General features: G+C 47.8%; 1 protein-coding gene across 6 annotated transcripts in view; it reads left to right on the top strand.

The window, feature by feature from the left end:
• Nucleotides 1-13,186: 13,186 nt before the first annotated feature.
• LOC115561228 (vascular endothelial zinc finger 1) overlaps nt 13,187-21,918 on the top strand; it is a 28,431-nt gene continuing 19,699 nt past the window's right edge. For all 6 annotated transcript variants that reach the window (XM_030381094.1, XM_030381095.1, XM_030381093.1 and 3 more), the window contains exon 1: nt 13,187-13,289. In XM_030381094.1, coding sequence (XP_030236954.1) covers nt 13,249-13,289 — 41 coding nt within the window. In that variant the 5' untranslated portion in view covers nt 13,187-13,248. The remainder of the gene's footprint in view (nt 13,290-21,918) is intronic.

Below are 21,918 nucleotides of genomic sequence, written 5' to 3'. Positions count from 1 at the left end.
ATTTCTGCATCCGGTACATCACGGACTAGGGCGTGTCAAGGCGCCCATGACACGCCGTAGTGGAAGCAAATCTCCTCGATGTTCCCCTGCGCAATTGAGCAGTTTTCATAGGAATGAATGGGCGGCTATTTTTCAGTCCACTTTCCATTCTTTAATATAGTACTTAGGTGGGCGGAGCCAGGCTAAGTTTATGTTACTTCTAACTATTTCCAAAGATAGAATACGTAACCATAAACCGTTGTAATTTTCTCTGGATCGATCACAGTGATTGATTGCATACATAAGGTTTAAAGGAGAACTATGCAACTTTGGCCACTCTTTCGCGGTTTTCTTGGTTTGCGCTCGCATTGAGCTCCCCCTACAGATTCAGAGGATATATTTTACAACACTGTCGTAACAACTCGTTGACGACCCTTCCTCATCCACTTCTACGTTAGCATTTGCATTTGTTTTCAAAGAAGCCGGCGAATGCGTGGAGTCATGTCCGAGGTAGATGTTCATAAAGAGTAGACAAGTTTGTACATTTTTAAAGGGTGTATGTGTTACAATAAACCCATCCTTTTTTATAGTTGACGGGGAGATGTAATATCTTAGGTTAGAATGTTTTATCTTTGGTTGTTGAACAGAACGATCAGTGTAAGAGTGTTGGCCAACATAATACATAATGATAGCATGAACAATTTGCGCAGCTATCGTTCATTTATGTATCTTCTCAAGTCACTTGTGTACAGAATTACAGGGAAACGGATTCAGGGATCAAGATTGTATGCTGTCGCTAGTCCCCGCAGGAGAGTTGTCATAGGCAGATGCTGTGTTGTTTGTTGTTTTTGAGGATTTTTTATTTGGCAACAATTTCAGTAGCGCCGCCATGGTTTTATCTAGAGCTCCAAAACTTGTTCCATACAGGCATGGCCTCTCTATGCTCTTACTTCCTTTTCTATTGAAAAATGTATCGCCTCTTATTTTTGAGGAATTTTTATTTGGCAACAATTTCAATAGCCTCGGCATTGTTGAATGTAAAGCTCCAAAACTTGCTCCATAAAGGCATGGCCTCTATATGGTCTTACTACAACCTTTTGAAATTGTTGCCAAATAAAATTCCTCGCAAAATAAGAGATATTTTTTTAAAAAGTAAAGGTTGTAGTAAGATCATATAGAGGCCATGCCTTTATGTAGCAAGTTTTGGAGCTCTAGATTCAACGGCGACGCTATTGAAATTATTGCAAACCATAAATCCTTAAAAGTAAGAGGTATTTTTCCAAAGTAAAGGTTGTAGTAAGACCATAGAGAGGCCATGCCTATATGGCACATGTTTGGGAGCTCTAGATAAAACAATGGCGATGCTATTGAAATTGTTGCCAAATAACAATTGCTCAAAAATAAGAGGAGGTACATTTTTCAAAGGAAAAAGTTGTATTAAGACCATATAAAGGCCATGCCTTTAAGGAGCAATTTTGGCGCTCTAGATTCCACAATGGCGACGCTATTGAAATTATTGTAAACAAAAAATCCTTAAAAATAAGAGGGGCTATATTTTTCCGAACTAATGGTTGTAGTAAGACCATATAGAGGCCATGCCTGTATGGGACACGTTTTGGAGCTCTAGAGTCAACAATGGCGACACTATTGAAATTGTTGCCAAATAACAATTCCTCAAAAATATGAGGAGATATATTTTTCAAAAGTAAAGGTTGTAGTAGGACCATATAGAGGCCGTGCCTATATGGAACACGTTTTGGAGCAGAGTCAACAATGGCGACGCTATTGAAATTATTGCAAACAAAAAATCCTTAAAAATAAGAGGCGATATATTTTTACAAAGTAAAGGTTGTTGTAAGACCGGTAGAGGCCATGCCTATATGGAACAAGTTTTGGAGCTCTAGATAAAACAATGGCGACGCTATTGAAATTGTTGCAAACAAAATATCCTTAAAAATAAGAGGATATATTTTTTTTCAAAGTAAAGGTTGTAGTAGGACCATAGAGAGGCCATGCCTGTATGGAACACGTTTTGGAGCTCTAGATAAAACAATGGTGATGCTATTGAAATTGTTGCAAAATAAAAATTGCTCAAAAATAAGAGGAGATACATTTTTCAAAAGAAAAGGTTGTAGTAAGACCATAGAGAGGCCATTCCTATATGGAACAAGTTTTGGAGCTCTAGATAAAACAATGGCGACGCTATTGAAATTGTTGCCAAATAAAAATTGCTCAAAAATAAGAGGAGATACAGTTTTCAATAGAAAAGGTAGTAAGGCCATAGAGAGGCCATGCCTATATGGAACAAGTTTTGGAGCTTTAGATAAAACAATGGCGACGCTATTGAAATTGTTGCCAAATAAAAAATCCTCAAAAACAAGAGGAGATATATTCTTCCAAAGTTAAGGTTGTAGTAAGACCATAGAGAGGCCATGCCTATATGGAACAAGGTTCGGGGCTCTATAGACTCAACAATTGCGACACTATTGAAATTGTTGCCAAAAACAATTCCTAAAAAATAAGGAGATATTTTTTTCAAAAGAAAAGGTTGTAGTAAGACCATATAGTGGCCATGCCTTCATGGAGCAAGTTTTGGAGCTTTAGATTCAACAATGAAATTATTGCAAACAAAAAATCCTTAAAAAGATACATTAAAGAGATATATTATTTCAAACTAAAGGTTGTAGTAAGACCATGGAGAGGCCATGCCTATATGGAACAAGTTTTGGGGCTCTAGACTCAACAATGGCGACGCTATTGAAATTTGACCATTGTGGTCGTTTTCAGTTTTGCACTTTGCAGACGGTCCCTAAGCTCGCGGCTGAAAGCCGACAGCTCATAGAAGCCAATGCAATTCAACGTTCTCTAAAGACGGCTCATTTGGATGAAAACAAGGTTGTTGCTGGTTCTCTAGGTTACTACATTTAGCTAGAGGTGTCATTTGTGTCGCAACGATGTTTCAGTGATGATCTATTGAACCGAAAACTCTTAATCTGCCAATTTCTTTCCAACTTGACGGAAGTTTGGTAGCGAGTACGCTAACACCCAAGCAAACAAGCTAGAAAAACACAGGGCACACAACAAAACGGTTGAGCAAACATATTTTTACTGAGACTATCAACATCAACAAGCCATGATACAAAGGGGACAGAGTTCAAGGGTAGGCCTACTTACAATTTCAAGAGCAACACGTCCATGGCAAGTCGGCATCCGATTTGCAGTCTTCTTTTTCTTTCAGTTCACGCTATTCCTGTGATGTTCGCCCAAAGTTTACTCGTGTCTGGCCTCTCTGTTGGTCAGTCTCCCTTTTCTCTTCTTCTGTTTCTCCAACATTGGGTTTCTCTGTCTCTTTTTAGTCGGCTGATCCATGATGAATGTAACAATCGGGAAAAAAATGGTGTTTATATCGAGCCGGTTCTGTGTTTGTGAGTCTGTAGTGCCGTAAAGCATTTCGGTGCTTCGCGAGCCCGAGACTCCCGCGAGAGTGGGCGGCGGGCCGCCGGCAGAAACGATAGTTATGATATTATAACTCTAGTTCTATGATTGTAGGCGTAGCCGTCTAGGCTTCGCCTTGTGGGCTTGTCCCGTGCGCGTGTTTGGGCGCACTGAACAATTTAAACTATGCACCAATCAACGTGGGCACCGCCCACATTTCCCACGGTACCGTGTATATAAGGCGGCGCAAACCGCCGCCGATCCTCCACACTATTCTTTCAGCATTTGGAGGGTACAGCAGGTGGGAAACTAGACAGCTACGCCTACAATCATAGAACTAGAGTTATAATATCATAACTATCGTTCTATTTCATGTAGGCTACACCGTCTAGGCTTCGCCTTATGGGCTAAGGTGACGCTGTGAGCGGAGTCCAATCAATGTACTCCTGCTGGACCCCAGCCAAAAAAACTTAAGTCACCAGGGCACATAAGACTCAAAAAAGCAGAGGATGTGCAGAACACAACAGCTTAATAAAAAAAGAATTCCTCCTAGATCAAGCAAGGCGAAGATCAAGAGAAAAAAGTGAGTCTGCAAAGACTCCGGCCCCAATCCGTCCTTCATGGAATCCAGGAAAAGTGAAGGGAAAAACCAGAGTAATACGGTTTCCATTAGGTCCGCTACCACCGGGGGCTGAGCTACCGAGTTCGACTCTCCAATAAGGAGCTTCTCTCGTCCGTTTCTTATTTAAAAAACGGCGGGAGGGCCATACTGGCAGACAAAACCAACTCGTCAGTCGGCGAGACAATAGGAACCTCTCTACTCCGCTTTCCATTTGAAAAACGGCGGGAGAGAAATACTGGCAGTCAAGTCCAACTCGTCATCCGGCGAGAGAAATTTCAACGATGCCGCTTAAAAGAACATGCCTTCATTCTTAAGCCGTAGAAGGGGCACCGGACTCCAACACAGAGTTGCCGAGTGAGCCCCTGGACATGTCTTACATGTAAAAACAGACAAACGGGCCGGGGGAAGACCAAGACGCAGCCGCGCAAATGTCTTCCACCGGAACGCCTCTGAGTAGAGCCGTTGAAGCGGCCATGCCCCATGTCGAGTGAGCTTTAATGCCCAATGGTGGCGCTAAGACCTGCCGAGCGTAAGCTAAGCAAACACCCTCATATATCCAGCGAGAAAACCGCTGTTTAGAGAGAGCTAGCGTCGCTATAACACACAAACAACTGTTGTGTGGAGCGGAACGCGGCCGAGCGTTTCACGTACATTGCCAGCGCCCGCACCGGGCACAGGAGATGCAACTCCACCTCCGCCTCACTAGAATGAGGCGGGGGTGAAAAGCCTTAAGCACAATATCTCTAGACCGGAAAGAACTATAATGTTCTTAGGGAGGAACGCAGGATTAGGTCTGAGCAGCGCAAAGGAGCTGTCCTCGTTAAGCAACAAGCAGCTCGGGCTGACAGACAGAGTGGTCAGCTCACAGGCCCGCTTGGCAGAGACCAAAGCCAATAAGAGCACCGTTTTAAAGGACAGGGCATCCAAAGGGGCCTTAGACAGAGGCTCAAAAGGGTCCCTGGACAACCCGCGCAACACGGTGGGGAGATCCCAGCGTGGTGTAAGCACGCGCGAAACAGGCCTAACCCGTCTAGCCCCACGCAAGAACCTCTTGACCAGTGGATGGCTGAAGATCGGTCCACCATCACAGCCCGCATGGCCAGCCGAAACAGCTGCCGCATAGACCTTGATAGTGGAAAAAGCCAAACCCTTCTCCAATAAGTGCTTTAGAAACGCAAGCACGCTTCCCACCTCGCAATGGGATGGGACAGCGTGGTTCCTGTCACACCAATCAGAGAAAGCGCAACAATTCGCTGCATAGAGGGATGAAGTTGAAGGGGCACGAGCACCCTGGATAGTGTTGATAACCGCTTCAGGCAATCCTTTGCCCTGCAGGATCAACCTCTCAGGAGCCAGACCAACAGCCGTCCCGATACATCGGGCGGGTGGTGCACCGTCCCATGGGCCTGTGAAAGCGCGTCCGGTCTGAACGGTACCGGCCACGGTGCCGTCCATCAGAGCGCCGCCAGCTCTGGAAACTACAGAGCTGAGCGGTTCTCCGGAGCCACTATAATCAGGGACAATTTCTCCTGTCTGACCCGTTCCAGAAGAGGAAGAATCAGAAATGCATACAAGAGAACCCGCGGCCAAAGTGTGTGCGCCAACGCATCCGGACCCCAACGGGGGAAGATCCCGAGGGTTGAGAGAGAACCACCACCTGCAGTGTGTGTTCTCCCTGCACGCGAATAGGTCCACCTAAGCCTCCCGAACCTCTGCCAGATCAGTCTGACAATGTCGGGATGTAACCGCCACTCGTCAGACATGAGGTCCGCTCCGAAGTTTTGGGCGCCCGCGATATGCAGGGCTCTCAGACTGAGGAGATACTGATGAGCCCAAAGCCAGAGCTCGACCGCCTTTTGATGGAGAGCAGAGGAGCGCACTCCCCCCTGTTTTTTGTACGCCGCCGCCGTCACACCGTCTGTCCTGATCAGAACGTGGCGGCCACGTACCAGGTGAAAGAAATGCAACAGCACTTTCCTCACAGCGTCGAGCTCCAACACATTTATGTGGACTGTAGGGGGCGTGCGCCACTCGCCTCCCACCGAGTGAGAGAGGAACGCCTGAGAAGGGCGGGGGGGTTTCCCCAATATTCCAAGTCTGGTGACACCGGACGGGGTAAGAGGAGCACCCTGAGCTTGTGTCGCACGGGGTCCAACCGTTGGTGAGCAAACCACCGCTGGAGTCTGCTCATAAAGAGCAGACCCAGGAGAACCAGCCCTAACAGGCGCATGGTGGACAGCGCGGCCACATTTCTGAGAACCTTAAAGCGGGAGAGTGCCAACAGGATGGCGTCTCGCCGAGGAGGCGAGAGCATCGCTTTCATAGCGGCTGAGTCGCTATGAAAGGGTGGGGGACGGTGCTTGAACTGTATGGGATGACCCCATCTCAACGTGTTGTCCAACCACAATGGTAGAACGCACCGCTCTAGCCAACACGCATAGCGGTAGGAGAGAGGGCGAGCTGACAGCTGAGGAACGCTGTCCAGGAATAACCCGTATTCCTCGGCCCCCAAGGGGGGCATCCCATGAAAGGGAGGAGGCTCAGCGAGCGTGGTAGACGTTACAGAGCTAGTCGCTGTACAAACATCGAGCTGTCTAGACGCCGCGCTTGTGTCCACTGAACAGGCAACGAGCCTTCTAGCCGTAGCACTCGTGACCGTGTGTTGTCCGCTGGCTGTAACCACAGCGCGCAGACCCGTCTTCTCACCTTCCACAGACTGTAGAAGGGAGGTAGAGGGGATAATGTGGGAAACTAGGAAACTAGTACAAGCGGCCGTATCCACAGGCTCGTGTAATGAGTCTCCAGTCCGTCCACGAAGCTCAAAGGGACGCCGCTTCTTAGAAGCAGGTGAACCAGAGGTTATGTAAACACGCCATCCGGCCGCCACCCTACAGACATCTGGCTGAGGGGGGGAAAGAGGTAATCTAAAGGAATATCGCTCTTTAGGGAGTATGTATTGCCGTTCGGTCGAACGGTCTTTCTTTTCTTTAGCAAGTTTGCGGAACTTCTGGCCCTGCGGTGCTGCTCTCCCCGGCTGCGGCGGCGGCTGCTGTTGCTTCTGCTGCTGCGACTGCTGCTGAGGCATTGGGGTTGGAGGTGGAGGTGGCCCCCTGGAGCGCTGGAACCGGCCTGGACCCCGCTTCCACCCGGCCTGCTGGTGGGAGGAGCCCGTGAGAATCGCCCCGAACCGGGAACGATTCTCACGGACAGACTGCTGGTGAGCGAGCACCTCCGAGAACCGGGGCCCAAAAAGTCCATCCGGAGCTAATGGGCCGAGCGGGCCACGAGGCTGGCCCGCTCTCGTTCCAAAACTGCAGTGTGAGAGAGCCATATGGCCCTCTGGATCATGGTGGCCCACGCCATATGCCGGCCGGCTGAAACGGCTATCGGCTGGCATAGCTGAAGGATGGCGCTGGAGAAGCGGGAAACCGTCAGCCATCTCGCGGCCTCCTCCGGGCCGTAAGCCTCCCTGCCAGCCGACAAGGAGACCAGGGCAGAGGAGAGCAGGGCGATGTTGTTGACCGCCGCCGCAGATTGCGAGGCACAGACGAACACCCTGTCCGTCAGGCCGGTAATCTGCTTCGGGAGGCGGGCGGGGGGCAGCGGCTTCTCGTTAGGAGGCCATCCGGTGCCCGGACAGAGAAGTGCTGCTAGGGAAGGCTCCAGGCGAGGGATCCCCCTCGCCTGAGTATCAGCCCACCCTTCAATGTTGGTGAAGTCAGTGAAGGCCCTCACCGGGGTCTTCAGAGTAGAGGGGTCCCCACCCGCAGTGGTGAAAAGGTGCAGAACCGGTAGGAACAGGGGGCACTGGGTAGCCCGCCGGGAGGAAGACAGGGTGCGAAAACACTCGCCCTGCATGTCATCCGACATGGGGGCGAGAGGCGGGGCTAGCATAGGGATGCCCTTGATGGCCGCCGCCTCACCCATGATCTCGCCGAAGAGATCGGCCATCCGGCATGGTTTCTCCCTCGGACGACAGTGACTTTGGTTGAAGCCCCGGAGCGGGAGAACTCGGACGCAGAACCAGCAAAGACGTCGTCCAAGGAGGCGACTTCGTCAACCTCGAAGTGCTCGTCGTCGGCGTCCTGGGCGTCCGGAACGCCAGCCCTGAAGATGTCGATGGCCTCAGCGAGGTCCACCGACGGGGAGAAAAAGAGGTGCCTGGAGAGGAGCCCCTCTTCAGGCAGCGCGCGGCAGGCGGCGCAGGAGGCGGGAGCAACCAAGGCAGCCGCGGCGTGTTCAGCGCCGAGGCACCTGAAACACGCCAGGTGCCCGTCACCCGGCGCCAGGGAAGCGGGACAGGAGGCGCCCTGAGGCCCTGAAAAGGGCCCCCCAGCTCTTATAGGAGCGCTCTCCAGTGGCCCTGAAAAGGGCCGTTGGTCCGTGGCCTCGCCCACGCCGCTGCCACCGGTCATCTTAAGGCTGGAAGTCATTTCTTTGTTTTCCATTGATGAGTACAAATGCTGAAAAAAAGGGAGGATTATATACACGGTATTTTTTCCCTTTGTGCAGTCCAGAGTCGTATAATAGTTGGCCACATCAAGCCGGTCCACGAGCTCGTCAATCCGACGCATTCACCCTACGATAGTCTACACAGAACCGGACAGACCCGTCCGGCTTCCCCACCAGCACGACGGGACTGCACCAGTCACTGTGAGACTCCTTGACCACGCCCAACTCCAACATTGTTGCCGATTCGCGCACCACCACATCTTGTTTGTGGACGGGCAGCCTGTAGGGGCGTGTCCGCACCGTTAAACCGGGCTGCGTCTTGATGTTGTGAGTAATTAGCGGGGTGCGACCGGGCAGGGGCGAAAACACGTCGGCGAACTGGAGTTGCAGACCGGCAACGTCCCGTGCCTGACTCCCTGAGAGACCCTCGCCCTGACCGACCGGGGGGGTGGGGCCTGGGCTAGGGACGTCCGGCCCGAGCTCTTCCTTCTCCGGTAACGTCGACGCAAACGCGACAGGGACCGTATCGTTCCACCTCTTTATGAGGTTGATGTGGTAGACCTGCTTGCTTTCACCCCTGTCCGAACGCGCTACCTCGTAATCCACGTCCCCAACCCGCCGTGTGACCACAAAGGGCCCTTGCCACTTCGCAAGTAATTTGGTGCTAGAGGTGGGCAATAGTACTAGGACCTTATCCCCCGGAGTGAGATCGCGTAATCTAGTCCCTCTGTCGTACAGGCGTCTCTGACTCTCCTGGGCTCGGTGCAAGTGCTCACGTGACAATACCCCTAGTGAGTGAAGCTTTGCACACAAGTCCATGACGTACTGGATTTCGTTTAATTTTTTCTTTAATGAGGTCCAGGACACCCCTGGGCTTGCGCCCGTAAAGCAACTCAAATGGGGAAAACCCTGTGGAAGCCTGGGGCACTTCCCGCACTGCAAACAACAGAGGGTCTAGCCATTGATGCCCATTCCGAGCATCCTCGTGTACGAATTTACGGATCATAGACTCTAACGTCCGGTTAAACCTCTCACACAAGCCGTCCGTGGCTGGGTGATAGACGCTTGTGCGGATGGCCTTGACCTTTAACAACCCGTAAAGTTCCCTAATCGTGCGTGACATGAAATTGGTGCCCTGGTCAGTGAGAATCTCTTTCGGGTTTCCCACCCACGATATGACGTGAAACAACGCCTGCGCAACACTCCTCGCAGAGATGTTGCGCAATGGAATTGCTTCCGGGTATCGGGTTGCGTAGTCGATCAGGACCAACACAAATCGATAGCCGTGTGAGGAACGTTCTAATGGCCCGATAATGTCCATGCCAACGCGGTCGAAGGGGGCTTCCACCAGGGGAAGGGGCCGTAAGGGAGCCCTGGGGACGGCCGGGGGATTCACCAACTGGCACTCGGGGCAGGATGCGCACCACCTGCGCACCTCCGCCCGAATCCCCGGCCAATAGAACCGGGCCACTATCCAAGTGTTTTATCGTACCCCAAATGGCCCGCCATTGGGTTATAATGCGCCGCCTGGAAAACCATTTCCCGGCGGCTCCTGGGTACCAGCAACTGGGTAAAAACCTCCTCACTCTGGGTGTCACGACTCACCCGATAAAGCCTATCCCTAACCACCATAAAGTGTGGGTAAGTCAGCGCTGCGTCTGGCCGGACCTTACTCCCATCAATAACCATCACCTGGTCATAGGCTGAGCTCAGTGTGGCGTCCCGAGACTGCTCGAGGGGGAAATCCTCCACCGGTGGGAACCTCGGCGCTGGGACCTCGGGTTGGGGATCCCCCGCCTCCCCCGATCCCTGAGCAGCGTTGGCCGCCCCCGCCTCGGCGCAGAACACAGCACACGACTTACATGTCCCTACCGATCGTGCCCGCACCCCCATAGTCCCCATAACAGCCTGTGGAAACCCAGCCCAATCCAACCCAAGAATCAAGGGATGCGTGAGGCTCGAACTAACCGCCACCTTAACACTATGCTTTTTCCCCCCACAACGAATTTCGATAGGGGGGACCAAAGGATACTCGTGCACATCCCCGTGTATACACTTCACCAAAACGCTCGACGCCTCCACCAATGCCTCGGACCGCACCAGACGCTGGTGGATCATGGTCTGCATGCAGCCTGAGTCCAACAGCGCCTGGTGCATACCCCGCTGTATCCTCACAGGGATACGGTACGCCTCGCCGGGACCGTGGGGAGGAGACGGGGCACTGGTGACGCGGACGACCTGGCCCACCTCCATTAGAGGGCAATCCCGCCGGAAGTGACCAGGCCGCCCGCACCTCCAGCACCCCTCCCCTGCCGTTTGAGCGCCCGTCTGTGGAGTGGGGGTGGGAGGTGATTCACGTGCCCGCTCCGGAACGGGGACCCCCCCTCGGCGCCGGGCTTGGCCTGTCCCGTCGTAGGGCAGCTGCACCGGTGCGTGGGACCGGTGTTGGTGGTCACTGGGCCGTTGGTGGGGGCTGCAGGTGGCTCTCCGCCAGGTTGACTGCAGCGGAGAGGCTCTCGGGCCGGTGGTACCGGACCCAGGCGGAGGTCCTGGCCGGAAGCCCCTCAACGAACCTCTCCACCTGCTCCACCACGTCCTCTGCCGAGTTCTTGTCTGGAACCAGCCACCTCCTCGCCTGGTCCCGCAGCTGCTTGGCAAAGGCGAAGGGACGGTCCCCCTCGGTGAACGCCAGCGTCCAGAACCGGCGACGATGTTCCTCCGGGTAAAGGCCAAGCCGGTCCCGGATGGCCCTGGCAATGGTCCCATAGTCCCGCTGGGCCCCGGCCGGCAGACTGTGGGCCGCAAGCTGGGCCTCCCCCGTCAGGACCGGCAGGAGATGATGAGCCCATTCCTGACGAGGCCACCCGGAGACCCCTGAAAAGTCTCCAGGAAGGCCCCTGCATCGTCCGCCTCCCCCATCTTTGGGACGTGGATGTTGGCCACGGGTCCTTCTCCCCTGGGTCCCTCGCCGCGTCCCCCGGAGGCGAGTAGCTCCCGTAGGACGGCCCGATCGGCCGCCAAGGACTGGGCCAGCTCTGTGAGCACCTCGCTTTGGGTCTGCTGGAGCTGGCCCTGCCGTTCCGCCATCTGGGCCAAATGCCCGAGCACGCTTCCTAGCGGTGACTGGTCCATGTCTGCGCCCGCCCCACGTTGTGCGCCACTGTAGCAGGTCCCCCCACAATGACTAAGCAATATAACTGCATTGTGCTATCATCATACAATACACTATCGACATTGAGGATAGCATTTTCAACAGTATCATCATAATAATTTACTGCATGCTATAATTACTGTTGTTAGTACTATTATTACTGTTGTTACTATTATTACTGTTATTACCAGTGACGGCTGGTGGTGATTTTGGGTGGGTGGGCTAACGAATGCATTACATTTATCAATACTTCACAGGGCTCCAGACGCAATGAGGTCACCTTTATATCTCTGTTCATAACTTTCATATAATGTGAATGATTTTTAAACAAGAATAAGGTGTAGAGAAATGCGTGTCTTTATTTGAAGCACAATTATAAATAAAAAGAAAAATAAGGTGTTTAAAGTGCTTCACTGAGCTGAAATTGAACATTTCTAACTAAACCATTTTTTTGCAGTCCCTGGTTATTACTATTATTACTGTTTGAAGCATTGATATTACTATTTTTAACACTAATATTACTGCTATTATTACTGTTTTGAGGTCAAATATTGCTGTTTCTAATAATTTATTAGTGTTGATAGTACTAATAATACTATTTTTTGTACTATGATTCTGATTACAAGAGGAGCCATATGGTTCTTAGCTGTCTAGTAGAACACATGCTGTGAGGTCGGCGTCTCTTCAGCCCGAGTCCTCTCTCTAGCTCCTCGCGATGCTCTCCATCTTGGGATAGCATCCGATCTAGTGGGCTATTTTTCTTGTGAGGTAATCTTCTTGGGTCGTTTGATTCCCCCGTATGTTTGCGCTTTACATTGCTGTCTAGTGAAAAAATATGTTTTCATTTGACAGCTGTCGGTTCACTTTGGTTGTCTGTCATTTCTCAGACCCCCTGGAACCTGTAGCAGGCCAGGTTCCAGTTCTTGGCCTTGAAATCTAAGATCAGACATGTCCAAAGATCATGTTAACCAGATTGTACATGATATGCGCCTGTGTTTATTTACAAGAAAAGGATTGTTTCCCTGAAAATGTCATTGTCCAGAGACATCTACCCTGACGGACATTACGGCTCCAAGAGGCAGACATGTTCCACATGTCGTGTAGTGATGGCCCCAATGACCCGCAAGAAGAGGGCCGTGAATACCTCCCTTTAATAGCCTCATGCTCATTGTGTCTCTGTACCATAGACTGCAGGTAGACTGTCATCTACTGATTACTGCCTGATTTACCTCTACTAATCCTCAGTAAAATACTTTCATAACTTTCTATTCACTCCGACCAGTCTGAACAAAACACACAAGCACACGCACACACACACACACACACACACACACACACACACACACACACACACACACACACACACACACACACACACACACACACACACAAACTTATTTATAAATATATCGCTCGTTTTATGTATCGTATCGCTTGGACAAAACATATTAATAATATATAAATATAAATATATATATATATATATATATATATATATATGTACGGCCGTTATCCCAGAGCGAGCGGAGCTGACCGGAAGTCGTAGCTGACCGGAAGTTGCAGCTGCCGTGTTTAGTCGCTTTGTTGTAATTCCTGCAGATTTTAGTAGATGCAATTATGGAACCGAGCTGGAGTACGTTCTTATTCCAAGTGAGTAGCATCGCGCATCGGTAACACGTTACGAACGTTTTGAAAATGTTGTGGTCTTCTTCTAAAACCGTACGCAGAGAAATAAAGTGAAACTATCCGAGCAAAACAAAGGTGGTAACCTCCTCGTCCGACGGACGGGGGGCTAGCTCGGTCTCTGGTCTGCTTATGTTCGGAGAGCTTCATCTTATGTCCGTCTACGGTCGACTTTTGGACGATGCGTTCATAGCTATACTTTGATTTTAGATGATCGTCCTTTCATCGGTGGGATCTAAACCCGCCGGCTCTCGCGAGGCTGGCGTGGGATCTGTTCACGCGCGCGAGAGGTCCGAGAGTTCTGTGCATGCTAACACGACTAGCAGAACTTTACCTGGTTAATCTGTGGTCCGTGAATGCTAACACGACTAGTAGACCTCTACCTGGTTAATCTCTGGTCCGTGCATGCTAACACGATAGACCTTTACCAGGTTAGTCTCTGGTCTGAGAGGTCTGTGTATGCTAACACGACTAGCAGACCTCTACCTGGCTAGTCTTTGGCCACATTAACGTCCATTCCAGTAAACGTTACAGCCTGTGTCTGTATTTTGAAATAACTTCGATGTTTACCAGTGCTTGTTCAAAGGGGATTGTTGGAATGGGACCTTCACTCCCATTCCAAACTTTTCCCAGTATTATATTTTCCCAGAATGTGACCCATGGAGGTGTAAAGAGAGCTGGAAATGAAAACCTAATTCATTTTGTTCAAGTGTAGACCCTAGACTCTACATGTGTCCTGTCATGGTCAGACCTGGCAAAGAAAGATCTATAGCTGAAGGGGCCAAGGGCTTCATGAAGGGAGTCCATCAATGTATTCATCCACTGCCTGGTAGCAAAACGAGCTAAAAGTAGGAGAGGTCTGACTAAAAAGTCCTGTGTAACTTGTGGTAAATATGGCTTTGATGTTTATTTTCTGTAAACCCTCCAGTCTAAGATGTTTACCTCTGAGCTCCTGATATACATACTAAACACCTGATCGCTGACCATCAGCTGATCAACCTTATCATGTGCAGATTACAGGGGCCCGTCATTTTAATCATAACTATTGTTCACTAGAGATGCAACAAGTATTAGGAATATCCACGATTAGACAGTTTCGTAATTGTTATATAAATTATTTCACAACACTTCTGATGTCTAAATCACATGGTGTTTCTTTAGAGATTCTATTGCATTGTTGCTCCACAACATTATTATTTTTTATTAATCCTTTTTAATTTATTTATAAATGAATGATGTAATTTTACGTGCAGCTTAAAAGCAGATGTTATTAATCACTGCCCTTAATTGGATCCCATGGTACAGTGCTGGAAGTCTACGCCGGCACTTACCTGGACTGCAGGACGTGAATATGGGTTGCTTATGATAACATGAAGGTGTGCCGTTGTATCGCAAGAGTTTCGTTGGAGTGATGGTCTATGTTGCGTCTCCAAAACCCGACCACTCCATCATCATCCCTCTCATTCACAAACAGCCATTCGCCATGGATTATCCAAAGATATACACCCTAAACACTTGATTGTTGACCAGTTGATCATATTTATTCTATTTTACAATAGGATAATCTTTGTTGCACTAAGATTAATAAGCAAAACTTCAGTGTGATTGAATCCTCTAAATACATCTGATACGTTGGTGAAAGGACGCAGTACATCTGATACGTTGGTGAAAGGACGCAGTGCCAGCTCATCTTCACCACGTTATACAGGTTAGGGATGACATTTCATTCTATCGACTGTCAATGGAGTACGTCGTAGATTGTCTGAAGTTGCCGATGCCAAGGTGATCATTTGGGGGTCATTTGTATTGCCAGAAAAAACAGCGCTGTGGTGACTACTTTTAAAGTTTAAAATCATACCGCTATGTAATGCCCGTTATCGGCATTGGGTAATGCCCACTTGGGGCATCTACGAATTCTCTTTTTGCAAAGGAAATTTTATTTCATATGGAGATTACCCGGAAGTGCTTGGAGGAAAGGTGGTTGAATTAAAAAAATGCTGAGGAAAGGAGCCTCGATGCTTCCTTTAACCCTCCTTAAGCATAGGTTACTCCTGAGCAACCTTTGTGAAAGGAAAGGAGATAGTGGAAACCCATAATCCTTTACGGCGGCAATATTTAAAGCAACATGCCACCAACAAAGTTTATCGACTACTATGCGAAGACGCATGAGAGACGCGTTAAAGCAGAAGAATAGAAGAGAAGAAAATACAATTGATAATAATAGATACCAATTCCAGATACATTATTTGAATCGAAATGAAATCATTTATTGTTGGTTATTGTTAAGCAAACAATACACCGTAAGAAAATAAAATGCAGATTTAAGAAAGACTACTGGGGGCAGTTAATTTCATCATAAATTGAGCCTCTTTTTTTGTGTGAATTTGAATTGTGAATTGGCCTAAAACATTTTCGTTGGCCAAGTCCGACCTAAGTGATTCTCACTGTTGGCGACAACCTGACTGAAATCAATACGCATAGACCAAAAGAGCGCTTGTTGTACCAAATTCGGAAAACTTTAGTTCCTGCGTAGAGACGCTAGATGTCAGCAATACTCCCCGTTGCGCAATGACATTGGTCAGGAAAAGTGGAGTCGAATTCATTTTACACAGCGCTGTCTTTTCCGATGTTCGAAAGGAAGCACCTTTTCATCTCTCCTTGACCCGATGACGTTTTCCACAAAGGTTAAGGAAAGGAGGCATAAAGGTTAGGAGATTTGACTATTCGTAGAGGCCCTTGATCAAGTGCACAAGTGCTAAGCAGCCAGCAGCTGTACGCACGAAACCGGGTAGATTTGAAACCACCTCCGAGGGTGGTTTCAGAAGTTTACGGGTTCGGTCAGCGGATTCGCCGGCTTCGTGTGGACGGAAGGTCGAACCGTACAAGACCTTTGCGGTTTCGCCATGAAATCGGCTTTGTGTGGACGGGGCCCAAGATAACAGCCCCGCCCTCAACACACTCTCCCAGATGAGACGTTATGTCTTTAGTAGGGCTGTAACGATACACAAACTCACGATTCGGTTTGTATCACGATTTTTGACCCACGGTTCGATACATCCCACGATTTTTTGAAATTTAAAAAGCATTTTATTTAAACAACACTTATATACCAATTAACTTAATGTAACATTTAATAACAAATAATTTGGAACACTGAACAGATTTGAACAGAAAGAATACTATTAAAGTATAGCTAAATGAATAAAGAAATAACGTGTGGGAGGATGCTTTTTTCAACTGTTTGGTTGGTTTAGTCAAATATCCTTATTAGCACTTCTTATTAGGCTATGTAGCTTAAATAATGACAATCAGGCCGTATAGAATGCAACATGTTTAATAGCCTAACTTTCAATAGATGGAGAAAAACCTGAATGTCATGAACGTCGCAATAACGAGGCGTTACGAGTAGCATATGTGTGCGCCAGAATGGCAATGTGCGTATGCGTGTGTGAGTGACGTCAGCGAGTGAGTGGACGAGCGAGGAGAGCGAGCGGTAGCGCGTGTGTCTAGTGAAGAAGCGAACGAGTCCGGTAGAATAAAGTACCCATCCTGTCAATAATCGGTGGCCGCTTCATTCCGACCTATAAGCAGACAAACTGCCAGTCAAATCACACAAAACACTAGAGACAGGATCACACAGGCCCCTCTGGATAAATGTCGTTCATATCGCATATGAGCACTTCGACGGCTGTGGAGAAATGCGATCCTCCGTAGCCACGGAGGATTGCAGTCGCATACTTACGGCATCGATAGGAGGGGGCGCTGTCAGCAGACTATTATTTAGACAAATTATTAGCAAATTTCAATCGGACAATTTGACAGCAGAGTTAGAAAGGGCGTATCGCGCTTCTGCCTTCTCACACCGCGAGACAGGATCGTGGCTTTGAGTATCGCGATTTTCGGTTTGATACGCGTATCGTTACAGCCCTAGTCTTTAGACTACACTTTATTTATTTTTAAATATTACCCACCTCCTCGAGCATTCCGCACTGTCTTGCGTTATTGATATCACCCCCTCCCCCCTTCCGACTGTTTTAACGGCCCCGCCGTCGACAAACTCTCCCAGGTGAGACGTTCTGTCTAGACTGTAGAAATTGCGATTAAATAAATGAAGAGACAATTTCAACATACAATTGTTGAAAGATTAATAATATTTCCCAGTCAATTTGTGTTAACCATGCTGAACCATGCTAAATTATTTTCAAAAGTGATCTGTCAACATTTATAAACTCTGAAGAAAAGCAACCCCTGAAGAAAAGCAGTCTCTGATTGGCCTTTTTGCAGATGGAGACAGTGTTGGCTAGACTGGGTAGCCCCGTCCATTCTGCTGGCGATTTGAGTTCGCCCTGCACAAGGGTCTGGAGAATAGCAATACATTTCTTTCTGCTTCCAATCGTTTTTGCAGGCTTTTCCCCTTGGCGCTATTGGCTGGTTTAAGACAAAGACTACAGGGAAGCGACGGCAAGAAGCCAATCATGTACAGAGTCATTTGAACTAGGCCCGTTGATTACGCCTCTTGTGCTGAAGAGAATGACAGCAGCTTCCCAAGACCAACGTGCAATCTACGATTGATCTTGTCTGGCAATAGCCAGACTTAGTGTTTGCATCAAAAGTAATTTTATCATCCAGGTTGGTGCCCAAGTATCTATACTTGCTTACTGTCTCCACAACTAAACCATTGATAAAAGTCGGTGCCGTGACAGGAGGGTTTCACGAAAGTTGATAAGCATCTCTCAGGGCTCCAGAGTGCGCCTAATTTGGGCGCACATGCGCCTAGAATTCGGGGTAGTGCGACCAAATATTTTATTTGGGCGCACCGGTGCGACTGAAAATGTATCTGGTATAATTATTATTATTTATTTTTTTACAGAGCAGTCTATTCATAATATTGTAATAACCACGGAAGAGGCAGTGAATGAAGTATTGATTAGACGGCGATTTATTACCGTTGGAACACGCAAGACCGGTAACGATAGCAACGCCGGTAAACAACGGTCCAACCCCCCCCCCCTTCCCCTCAACAACTCAAAACTTGGGTGCACCATAAATACGTGCTGGTGCACCCAAATTAAAAATTTAGGCGCACCAGTGCACCCAAGGAAAAAAGTTAGTCTGGAGCCCTGATCTCTTTTGTCTTGGAGACAGTCAGTACGTTTACATGCACAGCTTAATCAGATTAAAGCCATAGTTCGACTATGCTCCTCAGTTTGACAACTGCAATTTTCCAATTATACATGGCGGTGAGAAAATCAATTCATTGGCCGAAGCATGGCATTGGCCGAAGCATGGCTTCGGGTCCATGTAATTTCTCAGACTCTCTGAAGCCCAGATTAAACAGCGACACGAAGGAGAAAGGGATTGTCGCCGTATGCAAAATCCCACCAGAGCAGCTCCTCCGGCCGCGGAGCAGCAACTCCGGCTGCGGAGCAGGCCCTCATACGCAATAATCGCTTTCTTCTCCATGTCGCGGTTCATTCTGGACTTCAGAGAGTCAAAGCCAAAGTTCCTTCCCCCCAATTCATTCCCCACCATGGGAGAAATAACCCCCACTACGAGTCTTTTTGGGAAAGTACCAGAGAGTCTGAGAACCCGACGCAGTCTTTAAGATTTATAATATCAGAGAATATAATTCGGCCACGGCGCAATGAATGAATGAATATTATAAACATGTCGGAAGAAAGAAAATATATTTTGACAGAAAAACTTTTAATTCAGCCTTTTGTGAAATCGAAGCGTAGTGTGAACTAAGGTTGGGCGATCGTCTACAAGCTTCCATCGTCCGATTGCGCCCCCTAGCGATCGCCGATAGTCGATACTATTGGCGGGGGTTGGTCGCTGATTTATAAAATTGCCCTTTATTTTTTATCAAGGGGGTCGTCAATATCACCGTTTTATGTAACGCCGGATGCAACCACTCCTTTCTGCTACTTTCAGTTGGTTTCATTGAAGCCATCTGGTCAACCGCTGAAAATTCAACACATCGTAACCAGAATCACAGTTTTAGTTTCTTACCGGCATAGTTGTCAGTTGCTCTCATTGATTTCCTTTGACGCCAGAGCGTGAGGACGTTCATGCACACACACACACACACACACACACACACAATAGCTCCGCCACATAGCCGCGTTTATGGACACTTCTGATCCAATTAGAAGTGGAAGAACAGCTCAATCAGAATAAAAAGTTATCATATATACGCTCAATCTGAATAAAATTTTTCTATATCCCTGTAACTTATCAACCCCAGCGTGTCCGGTTGCCAAGCGACGTCAACGTCTTTGGCGGACTATTTCTCTGCTGATCAACACTACGAATGGTAATTGTAAAAAGACACACAGTGTGAAGATATTGTTTCGTTTTGGCAAGTAGCTTGTAATAGGCGGGATAATGTATAATATAATGTATCCCTTACATATATCCTATAAGTCCAGACCAATTCGATTGAATTTAGTAGTGCTGCAACGGTTCACGGGTTACCCGTGATCCGTCCGGATCAACCCTCACGGTTCGGGACGCAAGCGATCTGCGGATCAGCTGATAAAAAACAAAAAAAAGTTGTATGTTCACGTGAGCAGCGCATTTTCAAAGGACAATTCCGGTTTTTAGCACATTGAGCCCCGTTTCTGGTTTGTCTGGGATGAAATATAGTGGAAATGTTGACCATTGGTCCTGTCTCAGGTAGGGATGCAAATTATCGAGTAATTCATTAATCGATAGTTGTTTCATCTTATCGATCGATGATCGATTACTTGATAAGCGGCAATTCTTCTGAGAAGCTGAACCAAATCAACCAAAATCAAAATATTACATTGGAACATTTAACATGAAAATAAATTAGTGCACTGTCTCTTAGCAGCATAATAAAATAAATTCTGAAAAGTAAATAAGGTGTCACATGTGGACTATTGGCAGCATTTCTAATCCCCCTTAAACTGGGAAATGGGACAATATCACAATAACATTAGTAACAAAAAACGTCCAGGACTGAACTGTCGTAGCTCTAGTCAACCTAAAATATAGGCTGCCTGATGATAGAGGTGTGTCTTCGTAAAACAAAACAAAAACATCCCTATTTTGAACTCGGCCTTCTTCCTCGCGTAGCTTGCTTCCACGCGGGTGGTTATGGTTGTTCTAGAGGGGATATTGTACCCTGGCTCGATGTACTTTATTACCTCTCGAAATCCCTGTCCGTCAACAACATTTATCGGCAGCAGGTCTGTAGTAATCATGTTACAGATCCGCTGGGTAATGCCCTCTGCTTTTGTGGAGTCACATACCCTTCGTCCCAACGCTGTGGTGATTGTAGGCTGAGATTGAGAACCACTCGCTGCTTGTAGCACGGCTGAATGTGACACATTTAGGTGGTAATTCAACGAAGTCGTGGAGTTGTTGTACTTTAAAATACTTCCAAATATTGTGCATTTGGCGTCTTTGTCGTCATTAAACAACTTAAAGTGGCTCCATACTGCACTCCGTTTTGCCCTCTTCATCGTGTCAGTGTCCCGCTTTTCGTTTGTCTTGTCCTGCTTCGCTTGTGTTACCGCGTGTGCGTCAAGTACGTCTGGCGTCAAGCGCACCCTCACGTGGACTGGTGGGGAATTACGGGTTAAAAACTCGATTAATTGCAAGTAATTTATTTTAATCGAGTAATCTCTTATCGACAATTAATCGATAATCGATTAATTGTTTACATCCCTAGTCTCAGGTATTTTGCTCATTTCGAATTGCTTCAGAATGACTGGCTTTGGGCAGTCACAAACCTGTTCTTAAAACAAGCCTAAACGTTTGTTTTCAGAAATGTGCAACTCGCCGAGTGGTTAGTGCTGTTCGTTGATGTTATTAATCAAGTATCGTAGCGAAATAGTTTCTCTTGTCTTTTATTTGGCGTTTCGTAAATCCCATTGAAACGGAAACGGAGATTGGCTGTTTATGTTTGGTTGTAGTCTTTTCGCTCTGTTCTCCGTATCAACAGTAGGGCTAGAACCGAGCGAAAAGGCTTCAACCAGCCGCCCTTTCTGTTTCCGGTCAACGAGCAATGAGTCTTCCAGCAGAAATCAATGGATTAACAAAATGCCAAATAAAACCAGACAGAAATTGTATTTCGCTACCATACTCTCCCCAGGCAATGCAGACATCCTGAATTTAAAGTTGTAAATCCAGGTCTGCTGTGCTTCCTTTGGACAACGTTTTTTATTTTATTTTATTTACTATCTATAAATGCATACCGATTTAATTTTATGTGGACACAAGCACAGTGTTTCCCCTGTTGTTAAGGCGGCTGCCTTAACAGCACAGTGTTTCCCCCAACACTGTGTTGTTAAGGCGGCCGCCTTAACAACACAGCGGCCGCCTTAACAACAATAGGGCCCCGCCCCTGCCTTGATTACCAATGTTCCCTTTTTATTAAAAGAAAATATTTTTTATTTTTATTTTATTACATTTTTTAATAATATTTTTTTAATTATTATGCATTAACAAAGTAGAAATCTCGTAGGGAAAGAAAACATACTTCCATCAGGTGTAAAAAATAAAGATCAATAATGCATCGGTAATACTATTCAATTGAATTGAAACGGAGACCCCCCCCCCGCTCTTT

The sequence above is a fragment of the Gadus morhua genome, chromosome 16 (genome assembly GCF_902167405.1).
Source record: "Gadus morhua chromosome 16, gadMor3.0, whole genome shotgun sequence".
NCBI classification, from domain to species: domain Eukaryota; kingdom Metazoa; phylum Chordata; class Actinopteri; order Gadiformes; family Gadidae; genus Gadus; species Gadus morhua.
The sequence above is the reverse complement of the archived record's forward strand: the minus strand, read 5'-3'. Positions and strand labels throughout refer to the sequence as shown.